A 15,607-nucleotide genomic window follows, 5' to 3' on the forward strand; every position below is an offset into this window, starting at 1 on the left:
CAGGTTGCTCCGGTGGCGTAAGATTAGGCGCAACAGGGGAGACCTTAGTTTTCTTCTTCCCTCTAGCCATCATGATTTATCTGGTTAAGTAAGAAACGACTTTGTTGTCGCTTCCCACATATGGTGCCAAACTGTCGATGCAATTTCCCGATAGACACTTCTTAGACCCTTGGGTGCCTGCATATAAAACAAACAAGGAATACCTTGACTTATGCAGGAGACCCTCCGATGCCAAAGTCAGGAATCTAGGTCTTTGTAGAAATGATCTTAAAGGAAAAGAGTCACCAGTCTATTAGCTTGTATTTGAGTGTGTACCTTTCCCCGTTTAGAGGCTTCTCTATTTATAATAGAAGGAAGATCACACAGTCAAAAGATCTTTTCTTTTAGAGGGAAGATCACATCGTCGGAGATCGTGTTTGTTAGAGGGAATATCACATCGTTGAAGATCCATTCTATTTAGGACTAGGACTCCTCATATCTCAGAGATTTTCTCAAGATCTTTGACATCTAAGATCTCTGGGATTCCGGCCCTATCTCCCGAGATTCCAGGAGAGATCCCTGGGTCGTTTTCTTTAGATAGGATCGAACGTCAGTCGAAAGCCAATAGATCCGTCCGACCCATAGATAAGGTCGGATGGTAGAGGTAGACAGTGCCTTGGAGACAGACAATACCGAGCTACCAGTAGGTCGGTATCATTTCGATGATAATATAGACCAATCATATTTGGAATGTCCCTGACTCCAGTAGTCTTTAGCTTCCTTTGCCGAACCTGACAACCCTATTAAACTGTTCTCCAAGGAAGCTCGTCGGAGGTAGTACCGACCTATGATCGTGCCGACGTATGGTCGTGCCGAACTATGGTCGTCCCTTTTTTGACAATAGTTATCTCTCGAGTAGTTTGTCTTATTAGTTTGTGCTGGTTGTTGGTTCAACCTCCTTTCATGGGTAACTCCATTTTTCCCATAACATACCTTGTTAATTAAAATAATGATGAGATTACCTTAGATTTCCTCAAAGACGTTGGAGTGGGTGGGCCGTGCCATAAAAGGGGTCATAATATTTATGTGAAATCCACCCCAACCCTAGCGGGGTCACCCCATGTTAAGCCCCAAGCCCAAAAATAGTCCAATCAATGATTCAGCTAGACCATACGATTGGAAAGTGGGCGATGGGCGATCCTCACCCTCCAAACTTTTCCCTTGGAGTGGCCCACCTTAATCATAATGAGCCTGATGTTTGAGCCTTAGGTGTAAATTTTCGTGGCATCTAATGGTTGGGAGTGGATTTCATATAATCACTACGGTGGACCTTGTAAAAATCGGGCCACGTCTCTCTCCCAACTATTTACTTTGGTGTGACCCACCTGAATCACAGGTCAGACTGGTTTTTTTGGCCCTTGGCCTAACGTGGAGTTAGGCATCTAATGGTTGGAGTGGATTTCACATATCACAGTAGGGGTCCCGAAAAACAAAATCAAAGAAATTTTATGGGACATCGGCAGGATCCACTGGTATATGTGACATCCACTTCAATCATTAGATGTGTAATCCCATGTTAGGCCCAAGGCAAACAAATCATGCTGAACCGTGATTCAGGTGGACCACAACAAAGGAAACAATTGAGAGAGAACGTCCCTTGATTTTTACTGGGCCCACCGTGATTATTCTATGAAATCCACTCCAACCATTAGATACCACACCAAGATTTACGCCTGGAGCACAAACATCAGGCCCATCAGTGATTCAGATGGGCCACATGAGCAGAAAGAGTTTGGAGGGTGAAGGTTATCCTGTACACTTTTTAAACGTGAGCCACCTTAAGCACGGATGGGGCTATTTTTGGACCCTGGGCCAAAAATGGAGTGACGTAGCTGGTTGTCAGGGTGGATTTAACATAAACATCACAGTGGAGCGCACCCAAGCCATGGACCCCATTGATGGGGTCTTCCCCCCCCCCAAATATATATATATATATATATATATATATATATATATATATATATATATATATATATATAAGAATAAGAAAGAAAGAACCAAAGAAACCGCTTGACAGTTGACATTTAGTTATCCATAAACCAACCATTAAAGAGTATGGGAAGTAAAAAAACCAATACAAGGATCTACAGCAGTGATGTTCCACACAATGTAACTGATATGTATTTCTGACAATATATACATATCATCCACTCATCTAAGCTTTCTTTTCTTTTCTTGAGTTAGCTAGTTAAGAGAGAAAAATACTTCTAAAGCACCTCTTCAAACACAATATTAAAAGCTGGTCACCCCAAATACAATTCAATGACAGGTGGAAAATGACTATAGTTCTTCATTCCAGGGCCCCCAAGTACAAAGCCTTGCCATCCGATGGTTGCCTAAATTGGGGCCCACCAGTTTTCCTTTGCCAGTGATGCATTCATGCTCGGAAACTATTGGAACACATGATTGCATTCTAACACCCACCAGTAAATAGGAATAATCACGAAATTTTAAAAAAATAATAAAAATTAAAAGTTATTAGCGGCCTGACTTGGATCCTTTAAAGATTTGTTCCTTGTAGTATCTGAGTTCCACGATGCTTTCTTTGATGTCATCCATAGCTCTGTGTTTGTTTTCTTTGGAAGGAGCTTTTTTATTTTCTGATATTGCAAGCAAAACCATTTTAAGAGTGAGTTGTTTCAGATATCATATGATGACTTAAACAGGAATCACTTTGTCACACCATACAAATTCATAGTTCAGTTTATGGGAGATCATACAGGGCACAGATTGATACTCACAGATCCTATTTAAGCAAATCAGAGGAAAATATAACAAGTATCATGAACATACTATAATCTATAATTTATTCCACTAACAGCAAGAGAACTATAAATTTCATATATGGCATCTGTTACACATGAAACATCCATCTGGGATTCAGTAATTCGGTTTCCTTGTCGCAATAAAAATAGAGTTATTTGATACTCTAGCAGAGTATGATGCTTGATGTTCAGGCATCTGGAAATAGTACACGTGCCATGCATAAACTCCAATTAAACCGACTAAATTGTGAAGTCACTCTCGCTGAGTCACAGTTCCAAAATCAGATTGGTCGAATAATCCTAATTTTGTGAACACTTGTTTGTGGAAATAGGTCGGTTGCATATTTTCCATTTTTAACCGTCCAATACATGTCCACCATTCCAATAGTCTGATAATCAGCAAGTGTGAAAATTTTTCATGATATATCTAAAGTGGGACCCATAATTTAGACAGTTTAATTTGAATTACTTGTATGCCACATGTATGCAATTTCTAAGTGTCTGTATACTGTCCATCACACTCTACCACAGTATCAAAGTCTCTCTCATAAAAATAATTTGAGAACTATGCGACCTCTACACAGTAAAACGGTGCCTAATGATTTTTTATTTTTTATTTCTGAACAGTGCACCTGAATGATATTATTTCTAAGGCACCATGCTGATTTTTCGACAAGTCGGCAGACGTGATTCACAGTCATGTGCTGGTGCATGAAGACGTCTATGTCAAGAGGTGCATATGGCCAGCCCAGAAAACCTCATTTAGTATATCATGTTATCAATTTTCCTTATGTGCATTACATCCAGATGTTCATCATAAGGCCAAGCCCCAAGTCCTGAGCAAGTTCTGAGTTTGGGTTCTCGTCAATTTCAGAACCCAAACTACTTTCACTGCCTTCATCATAGAGAAACATTTTCTTCTTATTAGATCAGAAACCAAGTTCTCAAATGAACCAAAAAACAAAATGCTAATATATCAGAAACAAGTAGAGGGGTAACATTTGGCAGAAAGGATGGTACTCTGTTCTGTTTGTGGTTTGCGGTGACAGAAAAACTAATCTGCATCACATGGCCTCTGTTCCCCACTTTTTCCCATAACAAATCAATATTCAGTGTTTCATGGATATCGAATTGGGCAGAATAGGTGCCCCGTCACCACTTGAGTATTTCAGGCACCTAAACAGGCCCTTTATTCGAAAGTAATTTTGTCTTGGTGATTACCAAGACATGCGCATTGGGAAAGTTATTTCCTAACTTCGGATCTTTCTCATCAGGCACTATGATTTGGATACCAAATACGAAAAATGGAAAATTATTACCTCTTGGATACCAGCGAATACAGAGAGCCTTCACACTGCTAACATCTACAACTACATGAGAGAAAAGACCTGCCAAACCCGGCATGTACCTCTGGCAAGGAAGCACAGTCGGCAAAAAGTTAAAATCTGGTGCAGATGATATGGTGCTGATGCAAATGAAGAAAAACAACTACCAACCAGTCCTCACTGGAATCAAAATTTTGACTACTGAATTTATAGAAAATGACTTCATCTCATAAGGAATCAAAATATGAAATTAAAACTAACGCTGCAATTGGATGAGATTTGCAAAAGATTCTGTAGGAAGCGCATGGACCCTGTGGATGCCTTGCCAGAATTTCCCAAGGCGTTTTGCAGGATTCTTCCAAACAGCAGGACATTTTTGTTTTCCCATTGTCTATGTACTGTTATAAGCATCCTGTACAATGGCAAGGAAATTTTGACGTTGCATCGACATGGACAGATGCTCCCCAAGAAGAATCTTTTGCGGATCCAACCACATTTAAGTCCAAGCGAAATAAGCCATGTTCTTGAGAATTGAGACTTGAAAGCCTTGTCCATAAAACAAGGAATCCCGATACAATAGTGTCACCACCAGGGTCATGGAAATTTTAAAATGAGAGGTGTTGGATATCCATTGCCTACTCGTCTATTCACCAGGTTGAATGAATTTTTGTGCTGCTAAGACAATACATGATGCCAGTTGACAGCTTGCACCAATGGTTGTTCCCAATTACTAGAATGTGTGGTTTATACTATTCCAAATCAGCCCCCGTCTCCAAGTAGGGATGATTGCATGATTAAATTTATATAAATGTTTGTTAGTCTTGCTTTTAGAGTTTTTGAAAAACCATCTGCTCCAACTCCCACTTTGTTCATGTCAGCCTAGCCTAAATCCATAAATAATATCTTCTCATGGTTCCATTAGATATGGATGTCCGACCATTCTCATCCTAAAAATCCAGTTGCATAAACAAATAATAGTTTTCATGAACAGAGAACCAGGCAGTTCCTAGGCTTGATGATAGACACCCATTCTTTTAGTCCTTGGGTCAAAAGAAGTACTCATAGCCCTCCTGCCAATGTTACCTGGACGCATGGGACAGACACCAAGTGCCAAAGTGTTTGGATGGCAAACTCAACTAAAATAAATAAATTTTCTAACAAAGTAAATAAATCATCACCATCATCATCATTTAAGCCTTATCCCAACTAATTGAGGTTGGCAAAGTACATAAATCAAGAAATAAAATAAAATTAAAAATTAAAGCATTTTTTGTCAGATAGAAAACAAAAGGAAATTTAAAAAGAATATTCACACAGTTAAAATAAAAACCAATTATTAGTAGTCTGAACTGTAAAAAGAAACAATTAACACATTGAAAATCAGGCAATTATCGCCTGAATAAAAACTTGTAGCTTGTACGAATGGTACAATGAACCTCATTTGCACGCCTAAAAGATTCATAGAACTCCACCGAAAGAACATAAGCAAAAAGAATAAAACTTGTGACTTTTTTCCCTTTTACATGAATTTAGAATACAGCTATAGCTATCACTTTTGCAACACCATACAGAAGAAAAATGCCTGACTGGGTTTTACTTACCTTCAAAAATGAGAAGTCCACATAAACAGAGTTTCCTGCGAGAAGAGGTGTATATGTGCCTACATGTTTTCTCACGAAATCTATAACCTGCAATTATTCATGTCAAATGCATGGTGTACCAATATAGGCACCAACCAACCAATTGAAAACTCAAAAGCCAATCACATGAGCACTGGCTTCCCTCATTTTGGTAACTATTGTAAAGTTGCAGCATTCATATGATAAATATATCTACACATTTTGTGAGCAAGTCTCCCGTGCTAAATGCTGATCTTAGTTATCAAGAAATCAATCTCCATACACATGGATGGCACGCATGTAAAGGATCCAGAGTGTACAATAGTGCACCCTACAATGGATTGGCCATATGTCAAAATAACCGGTCTGATGATCCTAGCTATCTACTGGAGAATTTTTGCCCATCGAATTGACTAGTGGTTAGACTTTTTCCTGGCCACCCATTAACAGTTCTCATGAGCCCAAGTCCAACCAAAGTGATTTTCCAGGAATGCTCAATTTACATCGGATCTAGGAAGATAAAGGCCTGGATCTTGTACATGAGTACCACATCTAGAGATGCTTGATAACTTGATATTATTGATACGACTGGATCCTCTCTCATTCATTCATATATAATGACAGTATTATCATACCGAGGAGGATTGTAACCAAATTTGAGAAAGATGGAGGAACAAGGATACAATATGACGACAAAAAAAAAAAAAAAAAAAGTGATGAAAAGATGCTACGTCAATCCTTCGTTTATATAACACAAATGAGATTATAAATCTGTACTTCAAAAAACAAAAAGCTGCAGCCCACAAAATGCTCTATTATTTACGCCACTTATTCCAAAAAGAATCACAATGCTACCCGTGATCAAGACACAATATTCACTAACGTTCAAGGGTGTTCAGAAGAAGTGTTGGAACAGTGACTGGGATAAAGGAAATTTTGAAATGTTAACAGACCATGTAAAATCTATTAATTTTGATCCTCTAACAAGGAGAAGATTAAGGAGATAGTTTCACCATTTTTTAAGGTATTGGCATTTCATCCCCCCGTCAATCCAGATCATTCAGATCATAGGTTACATTGCGGACAGCAGATATCCAGAAATCACACTGATCAAACAATCCTAATCATGCAAACTGGTCTCTATCAAATGATGGTGAAAAAGTGAAATGTCAGTAGTCCAAATTCAAAAAAGCAAAATCATATGGTTATTACCGTCCAATCAATGTGGATTTCTGGCATACTCCATCCATATGAGGCCACAGTTTGGACCTTCCCTACTACAATACAGTCCGCCAGGTGTATTGTGGATGTGACACCACAATTAAAACCAATGGTGAACTATCGGCAAAGTCTAGCCCAATAGATAATTGATATGCCCAAATCAATCCTCCAGATCTCCAAGTTATATCAACGGTTTAGAAAAATGGACAAAGAATTGAAGTTGGAGCTGTTGTGTTAGACCAAGTTGTGACTTGTGACTTGGCCTTCTCGAGAAATCCTGAATAAGCTTATTTTCACAGTTGGCTGGGTAGCTTGATTGTGTAGGTCCCCTTGAACCCCAATTACATTATCGCAAACCAAGTTGGTTAAAAGTTCAAAGAAAAAGGGCCAGCTCATCATGGGTTCAAGTCCACTCAATCAGCCCTTAAAGGAGGTGTTTTAGGCCTCTCTCTCTCTCTCTCTCTCTCTCTCTCTCTCTCTCTCTCTCTCTCTCTCTCTCTAAATGTTATTTAATACATAAAACTAAAAACAGGATCTCCCATCATGTGGACCTCTCTCTCTCTCTCTCTCTCTCTCTCTCTCTCTCTCTCTCTCTCTCTCTCTCTCTCTACATAAAACTAAAACAGGATCTCCCATCATGTGGACCCCATGCAAGACGCGCATGTGAGCATGTGGTCCCCACAAAGGTGATCAAGTGGGACTGTCAATCTAGTTGCATCAGTTTCCCCCATCTTCAAAAAGACCACCTTGAGTTGCAATATCAGGAGGGACTTCCAATATGCAGCCTCGTCAACGGGATTCTTCTTCCCCAGCATCGACCACTATCGGTGGGTCCTTCTTGGTTGCAAGGTTACTCCTAAATCTAATCCCCATCTTCGATTTGACCTACGCCCCTGGACATGATTTACTCTTGATGGTTCCATGTCTTCTTCATGACCCGTTATTGTTTTTCTGCTCAATGTTCTTGTTTGCAGTCTTAGCTGATTCCATCTTGTCCATGGCACACTAGCACCTTCTACCAGCCAGTTTTACGTTATTATGCCACTGCTTGTGAAATCGCAGGTTGTCATGGTGAAAGTCTTCACCCTATTGTCCTTTTGTAGAGGATTGTCCTTCATTGGGTGGAGAATGTTCTCCTTGCCATCAAGTGCAAGGTTGTACATGTCAGTGAACCCACAATACTTCACACAATGATGAAACATCAAAGGCCAACCAAGTAGGGGGTCACAAGCTCTCAATGGGACGACATCACAACAAACAGATACAATGTGATATTGTGCTTATGTACAAGTCACTATGCATGATGGGTTGGATTATCTCATTGCCTATTTAGATGACCTGATGAGGCTGTCAACTGGCATCCACTCTGTACATACATTGAACCGTTTGATGTTAGGACACCATCCCAAAATGAGGAAGATCTAAAACTCGAGTATGTGACAACACTGGAAAAAGTTGGGACGAGGCACCTGCCATTGAAACCATTCTCAAGACCCTCCCTCCCTCTCCACATGCGTTGCATGTGCCATACCCACTAGTATTATTTATGATCGTGACTTGGGCCTTAGCAAGTGCAGATGTTAGAGACGCTCGAGTATGCGACAACATTGGAAAAGGTAGGGACGGGGCAGCTGCCATTGAAATCATTCTCAAGACCACCCTACCCACTAGTGTTATTTACGATCGCAACTTGGGCCTTAGCAAGTGCAGATATTAGAGACGCTAGCTAGGGATCTGATGTTGAAATGATCAAGAGATTTTGATGCTCAATGCCAATAATCATTATTTTTTGCTGGTTTTTCAGGGCTAGTTGTTTGTAAAGTTCTTGGGGTTTCCTTTTGTATCTTGAGATCTTTTTCCTCATGAAGGTCATTTATTTTGAGTGACAAGAGGTCACTTGATAATTAAGCTTTTGTATTCTTTGTATTTTCTTGCAATGCTTTAATAAATTTTGCCAACTTTCAAAAGGGAAAAAAAAAAGAAGAAAAAGGATTATTATGAAATTTCATCTCCTTGACTGCTCATGTATCTTTCTTATAAAATGGTTCTCTACATGGACTAGACTGCACCATTTGACACTTTTTCACTTAAGCGATCAGTGACTTGATTTTCATACACATGGCAAACCTATGCGGGACCCAATCCAACCATCAAGTAGGCTGTACTTTGGATGGACTGCATCATAAAAAACACAATTGATCTGAAATCCTAACCATTCCATTGGGGGAAATTTTTACTAAGATACAATAGATGGTTTGATGCAGGACATGAAATTTAAATATGATGTGCAAGATTTCAGGCTTAAGATCATACTAATTTAGAAACAATCACAGAAATTCCACATCCCACATAAGATCAAGCATTCAACAAGGGGAATCTATGAGGGTCCAAGCTTACACATGTTAGGGCTGGATCAATTAAAAATTATAGACCAAACAATGCTCAAAGAAGAGCAGATTCATCCACACATGCAAAGATTTCTCCAATCCAAGGGATTCATATGTTTCAATTCGAGAAAACCTAGGGTTGCAAAAGTGAAATAGAACTTGGGATTTAGGATTATCTAGGGTTAGGATTAGGGATTTAAGACAAGAGAGTAGTGAAATAGGGGATAGAGAATAACCTGAGACAGTCCACACGTGTGGACAACAGCCCAGCCCAGACGCACGTTCGTGGGTTCCTGTCCGCACGTGTGTGGGGCCCACAAAACTGGAAACAACCAGCTAGGGGTTGGTCAACCAAGGGAGGTCCACCCTCATGCCAAGTTTCACGTCGATCTACTGTCTGGTGTGTGCATGGTGCTCCACTAAAGTTTCAACCCCTTGGTGGGCCAGAATTTAAAAATCTACTGTAAAGGAGAATTTGGGTACAAAGAAAAAATAAATCTAAAGATGGGAAGGCTGTGGGAGATAATGGATGTGGAGTGTAGGAAGTGGGGACGATTTGGAATGGTTGTGGCTTTGCACCACAGTAGTTAATCCTTCGAGAAAGGGAGGGTTTCGCATCCAATTAGCTTCTTCAATTCCAAGGAATAGAGAAGAAAAAACGCAGAATTTTATTCATAAACTTCAATGAAATTTTTTTTACATGGGGTTGCCTATTTATAAGAAAACGCTAAACCCCAAAAGTCATGCCATGTGCGCACATTATTACTTAGAGACGAAATAACAAAAATAACAACTAATCAACGCAATCAAAACCGTTCATGATGTTTCTAACAATGATAATAACCAAAACTCAAAATCCTAGATTATCTAGGGTAGTGGGCCACGATCATGAGATCCAATGGTAGAATCCCTATGATGATCGGGTACACTCCAACGCTCCCTAGCATGGCCCCCTAACTAAGAGGCTCTCCATAGATGTTGTCGATCTAGATCGATAGTGGGGTCTTCCTCCTCCTTGAGTACGTGCGTAGGGTGAGGGGCGTGCACATGCGCATGATGTCCCCATCAACTCTCCCCGGCTGCAAAGATTTCTCCACTGGTGAAACACAACTCCTAAACCGCTCCAAGATGTCAGGATCAAGTCTCTGAAGCTTCTCCTCAGTGAGTCACGCATTGTCTGAAGTTGGGCGTGACTTCCACTTGACCAAGAACTTTTGAAATCTGTCATCCGTCGCCGATACTATCTGATGGTCTAGAATATCCTCTATCTCCTCTCTGGGTATGGGAATGGTAGGTATGGGAGGTAGAGGCTGAGAAGATGGGTCAAGAAGAGGCCATGAATCAAGGGAAAGGTTTGGGAAATCAGGATGGTTCAGTGCAAGGCTGGACAATATATCAGTGATCCCCTGAAATGCAACTAGATCCTCCACATTGAATGTGGAACTAATTCCCATGGAAGGTGGAAGATCTACCACATACGCATTGAGACCGTTTCTTTTTATAATTTTGAATGGTCCAGTGCTACGTGCATGTAAGTTACGAACGGCTCCTTGAGGGTACCGCTCTGGCCTGATGCGGACCATCACAGAGCCCCCTACATTGAATTCCTTGAATCGTTTATGTTGGTCTGCAGAAATTTTGTAATGTTTATTACTAGTATTGATCTTTCTTCTAATTTCTTGATGCAATGAATGAATGTGATGTGCAAAGGACTCTGCAGACTCTGATGACCTATGGGACAGGGACATAGGGACAAGATCAATAGGCTTCCTAGGAACAACATCACACCAAAGTGTGGCTTTATATAATCCAAATTGAATAGGAACAAGACATCGGTGCGAGACTGGATTGAAAGTTTCATCAACCCAAGACACTCTATAAGGTCAAGGATGGGCTTCAAGCTTCAAGCCCAAATGGCTCTCAGTGCCAGTTGATGCTACGTTGGTACAACTATCATTATCTACAATCATCTTGCAGCTCTTATCACCACATTTTGCATAAGTATAGAGGGTCGTGTTGCGGCACCAATCGTCGGTATTCTTTGCTTGTGCAAAGACGCGACGCACAACTGCAAGGGTCGCAGACTCTTGCACTCCCTCTTCCTCATCACTAGGGGTTTCTACTAGCTTATATTCTTCCTCCTAACCGTCACTTTCTGGGTGCACTACTTCTACTTGCCCATCAATAAGGAACACCTTTATGCCCTCTCTCGTGCCACACTGGTGGGCAAAATGACCAAACCCCTGACATCTAAAACACCTAGTCGCATCACTTTTGCGCGAGCTAGACTCGACAACTCCTTTACCCTTATCATCCTTGGGCTCAGATTGAACACTACTGGAAGGCTTGTATTGATATCCAGTGCTAGGCTTAGCCCCAGAAGGGTTGGCCTTAGTGCCAGAATCACGAGACTCAAACCACCTTTCCACAGGTGTTTTGAGGTATTGCTCGACCTACAACACTACTTGATACATCTGTTCAAGAGTGTCTGTCCTTGGCGAGCAACTCTCTCCTAATGTCAGAACGGAGGCCCGTCTTAAATCGAGCAAGAGTGAGTATAGGATCCTCATCAACTTAGCACCAAGTCAAGTACTCTTCGAACTTCTCAATGTATTCAGCTACACTCATGGAACCTTGTCGAAGAGAGTGTCATTCTTCAACCAACTTCAAGTGATAGGAGAAAGGGAGGTGTTTTTCTTTAAGAGTTTCTTTCATTTTTACCCAATGGACTATTGAGGACTCCCTCGACCTTTCTTTCTTTCGCTCCGTAATAGCCCAAAACCTCTTTGCTTAGCCCACAAGCTTCATCTTGGCAAATCAGACTCGACGAGCATCCGACATGTCGCACAACTCAACATAGTGGTCCATATCCGCCAACCAATCTAAAAAAGCTTTAGGGTCCAAGTGGCCATCAAACGTAGGGGCCTCTACTTTAACTCCCTGGAGGAGTCGCACATCTAGGTCATAGTGATCATGATGCCCCTCGCGGGGTGGGTGCACGGGTGCGCGCCCATGACCAATTGCTTAGCCACCTTCATTCTTTTGTCTATCCTCTTGACCACCTATCTGAGAATAGGCATCTTCTTCAATGGTAGGGTTTGTCCCGGTGGAGGTCTCTAGTTGAGTAACACGCACATTAAGTGTTAGTCAATACGTTGTTCCAAGCCCCTACTCAAAGACTCAAACTGTTGGGTTATATTGTTCATTGACTCTTGCAATTGCTTCATGTTTAGTGTAGGGTGCAAGCCAAAACCACGATCAGTACGTTTGGGCATACAACTACTCGCTCAACTTAAAGACCCTCTAATACACTATATGCATCTAAATGATCTTATAGGACTCTATATGAGGGAAACTACACAACACTACTAAAATTCCAGCAACATAACTACCCAAATAGTTTGTTAACAGAAAATTCAGCCATGAAAATTAGGGATTTTCTGACAACAGAAAATTCAACAGTCCATGTTGTGAATAATGAGTCCTAAACACCCCTATATGATGTGATTTGATGCAAAATAAACATGAGTAGACTAAAACCTAAACATGCAATGCAATCCCCTATAAAAAACCTAAGCTCTAATACCAAATTTGATGCAGCATATGAAATTTAAATATGATGTGAGATTTCAGACTTAAGATCATACTAATTTAGAAACAATCACAGAAATTCCACATCCCACATAAGATCTAGCATTCAACAATGTGAATCTACAAGGGTCCAAGCCTACACATGTTAGGGCTGGATCAATTAAAAATTATAGACCAAACAATGCTTAAAGGAGAGCAAATTCATCCACACATGCAAAGGATTATTTCCCAATCCAAGGGATTCACATGTTTCAATTCGGAAAAACCTAAGGTTGCAAAAGTGGAATAGAACTTGAGATTTAGGATTATCTAGGGTTAGGGTTAGGGATTTAAGGCGAGGAGTGAAATAGGAGAGAGAGAATAACCTGAGACAGTCCACACGTGGACGGCAGCCCAGCCCAACCCAAACGCATGTGCGTGGGTTCCTATCCGCACCTGTGCATGCGGGGCCTACGAAACTGGAAACCGCTAGCTAGGGGTTGGTCGGCTAGGGGAGGTCCACGCTCATGCCAAGTTTCACGTCGATCTGTGGTCCGGTGTGTGCGTGGTGCTTTGCCGAAGTTTCAGCCCCCTTATGGGCCAGAATTTGAAAATCTGCTGTAAAAGAGAATTTAGGTGCAAAGAAAAGATAAATCTGAAGATGGGAAGGCTGTGGGAGATGATGGATGTGGGGTGTAGGAGGTGGGGACGATTTGGGATGGTTGTGGCTTCGCACCACGGTAGTTAGCCCTTTGAGGAAGGGAGGGATTCGTACCCAATTAGCTTCTTCAACTATGAGAAATAAAGAAGCAAAAACGCAGAATTTTATTCATAAACTTCAATGAAAAAAAAACCTACATAGGGTTGTCTATCTATAAGAAAACCCTAAACTCCAAAAGTCGCGCCATGTGCGCACACTATTACTTAGAGACGAAGTAACAAAAATAACAACTAATCAACGCAATCAAAACCGTTCATGATGTTTCTAATAACGATAATAACCAAAACTCAAAATCCTAAATCATCTAGGGTAGTGGGCCACGATCATGAGATCTAATGGTGGAATCCCGATGATGATCGGGTCCACTCCAATGCTCCCTAGCACGGCTCCCTAACTAAGAGACCCTCCATAGATGTTGTCGTTGATCCAGATCGATAGTGGGGCCTTCCTCCTCCTTGAGTACGTGCACAGGGTGGGGGGCGTACGCGTGCGCATGATGTCCCTATCATGGTTGTCAAAGCTCGACTGAAGTTAATTGGAGGCACAATTTTTTACTGAAAAATCCTATAGTCCAAGGGGTTAGGATCATCGTTTGAAGTAGCATCTGAAACTGATATAATGGCACACAACAAATGCATGTCAATTTCAATGCCTAATGATATGAGTCAATTCAACAAAACTGTCCCAATTCACCTATTATAAGCACATATTTGAGGGAGATAACTATTTTCAAAAGTGATTTTAGGACTTATTTTTAACCAAAACTTGCGTCTTCTAATGAATATCGGATTTTGGTCATGAATGATACAATACAGTTAATGGCCGATATGCCCATTTTAATCATTGGTTAGGATTCTTCAATTGGTGTGAATTTTTGGATATGATCCATCCGAAGCGGGCCTACCTGATGGTCAGGTCTTTCATACACATTTTCTATGCATGCCAAAAGCAAGTCACTGGCTACTTAAGAAAATAAAGTGAATGCATTCTAGGTTCTCTTTTCATGGAGGTTAAAAGCATAGCTTGAAATGAAAACAAGAGTTTAGCTCAATGTCCAACATACCTGTTTCTCTGCATCTTGTTCACTGATTGTACTTTGAAGCACTCTCTTTGTCAAACCTAAAATGGTTCAGAAATTAAAACACTATTTCTCGCACAAAATATCGTGAAAAAAGAGGGTGCTAAAACATCACTCTTTCTTTTTCTCTTTTTGACAATTGAACATATGCTTGCTTCATAGAGGTAGTATGCATTATCATACGAGACGGAAACAACCCCAATAAAAAAACATCAATAATAGAGGGGAATAAGCATACCACTAGCTCCATGATGATTTCGACACCATTCACCCATTTTATCCAGGCACTCTTCAGTTTGATGAATCACCAAATCCGGGCCCTAAGAAAGAAGAAGGTTTGATTAAAAAATGAAAGGTGGAATGATCTCATGATAATAAATACATGAGAGAAATACCCTTCCAACGTTAAATTTATAGTTGATATTATGCCAGGGAAAGGAATGCAATGGTTGTAAAAAGAAAAGCCTGTTTGAAAGGAACCTTGACAAGAATATATAAATACAAGTATCATGTTAGTGACGAGAACAAAAAAGGAAGGAAAAACATTAAAATGTCTTTTGAACAGCTGAATTGCATGAAATTCCCTGTATTATTCAACTATGGCAATTCTTCTATCACATGAGGGGACAGAAATTTTGCAAAATGCATCTGATCGAGGAATCTTTGCTCAATTTGTCTTCTGTCTATAATTACTTTCAACCAGTGGGTTCACACATCTTGTATATATAGTGTTAGTAGGTTATTTTATTTTGTATGTGTTGTTTGGGTGTGTGCATGTGCACAATATTCACATTAGAGGGACAGAAATTCCCTGTATTATCCAACTATGGCAATTCTTCTATCACATTAGAGGACAGAAATTTTGCATAATGCATCTGATGG

General features: G+C 40.5%; 1 protein-coding gene across 3 annotated transcripts in view; it reads right to left on the bottom strand.

The window, feature by feature from the left end:
* Positions 1–2,033: 2,033 nt before the first annotated feature.
* The window catches only part of LOC131243099 (oligoribonuclease), a 35,050-nt gene continuing 21,476 nt past the window's right edge, over positions 2,034–15,607 (bottom strand). For all 3 annotated transcript variants that reach the window (XM_058242198.1, XM_058242199.1, XM_058242197.1), the window contains exons 5-9: positions 14,964–15,045; positions 14,711–14,766; positions 5,731–5,817; positions 4,124–4,214; positions 2,034–2,639 (exon numbers count right to left, since the gene is read on the bottom strand). In XM_058242198.1, the coding sequence (XP_058098181.1) occupies positions 2,518–2,639; positions 4,124–4,214; positions 5,731–5,817; positions 14,711–14,766; positions 14,964–15,045 (438 nt within the window). In that variant the 3' untranslated portion in view covers positions 2,034–2,517. The remainder of the gene's footprint in view (positions 2,640–4,123; positions 4,215–5,730; positions 5,818–14,710; positions 14,767–14,963; positions 15,046–15,607) is intronic.

Source organism: Magnolia sinica, chromosome 4 (genome assembly GCF_029962835.1).
Source record: "Magnolia sinica isolate HGM2019 chromosome 4, MsV1, whole genome shotgun sequence".
Lineage (NCBI taxonomy): Eukaryota > Viridiplantae > Streptophyta > Magnoliopsida > Magnoliales > Magnoliaceae > Magnolia > Magnolia sinica.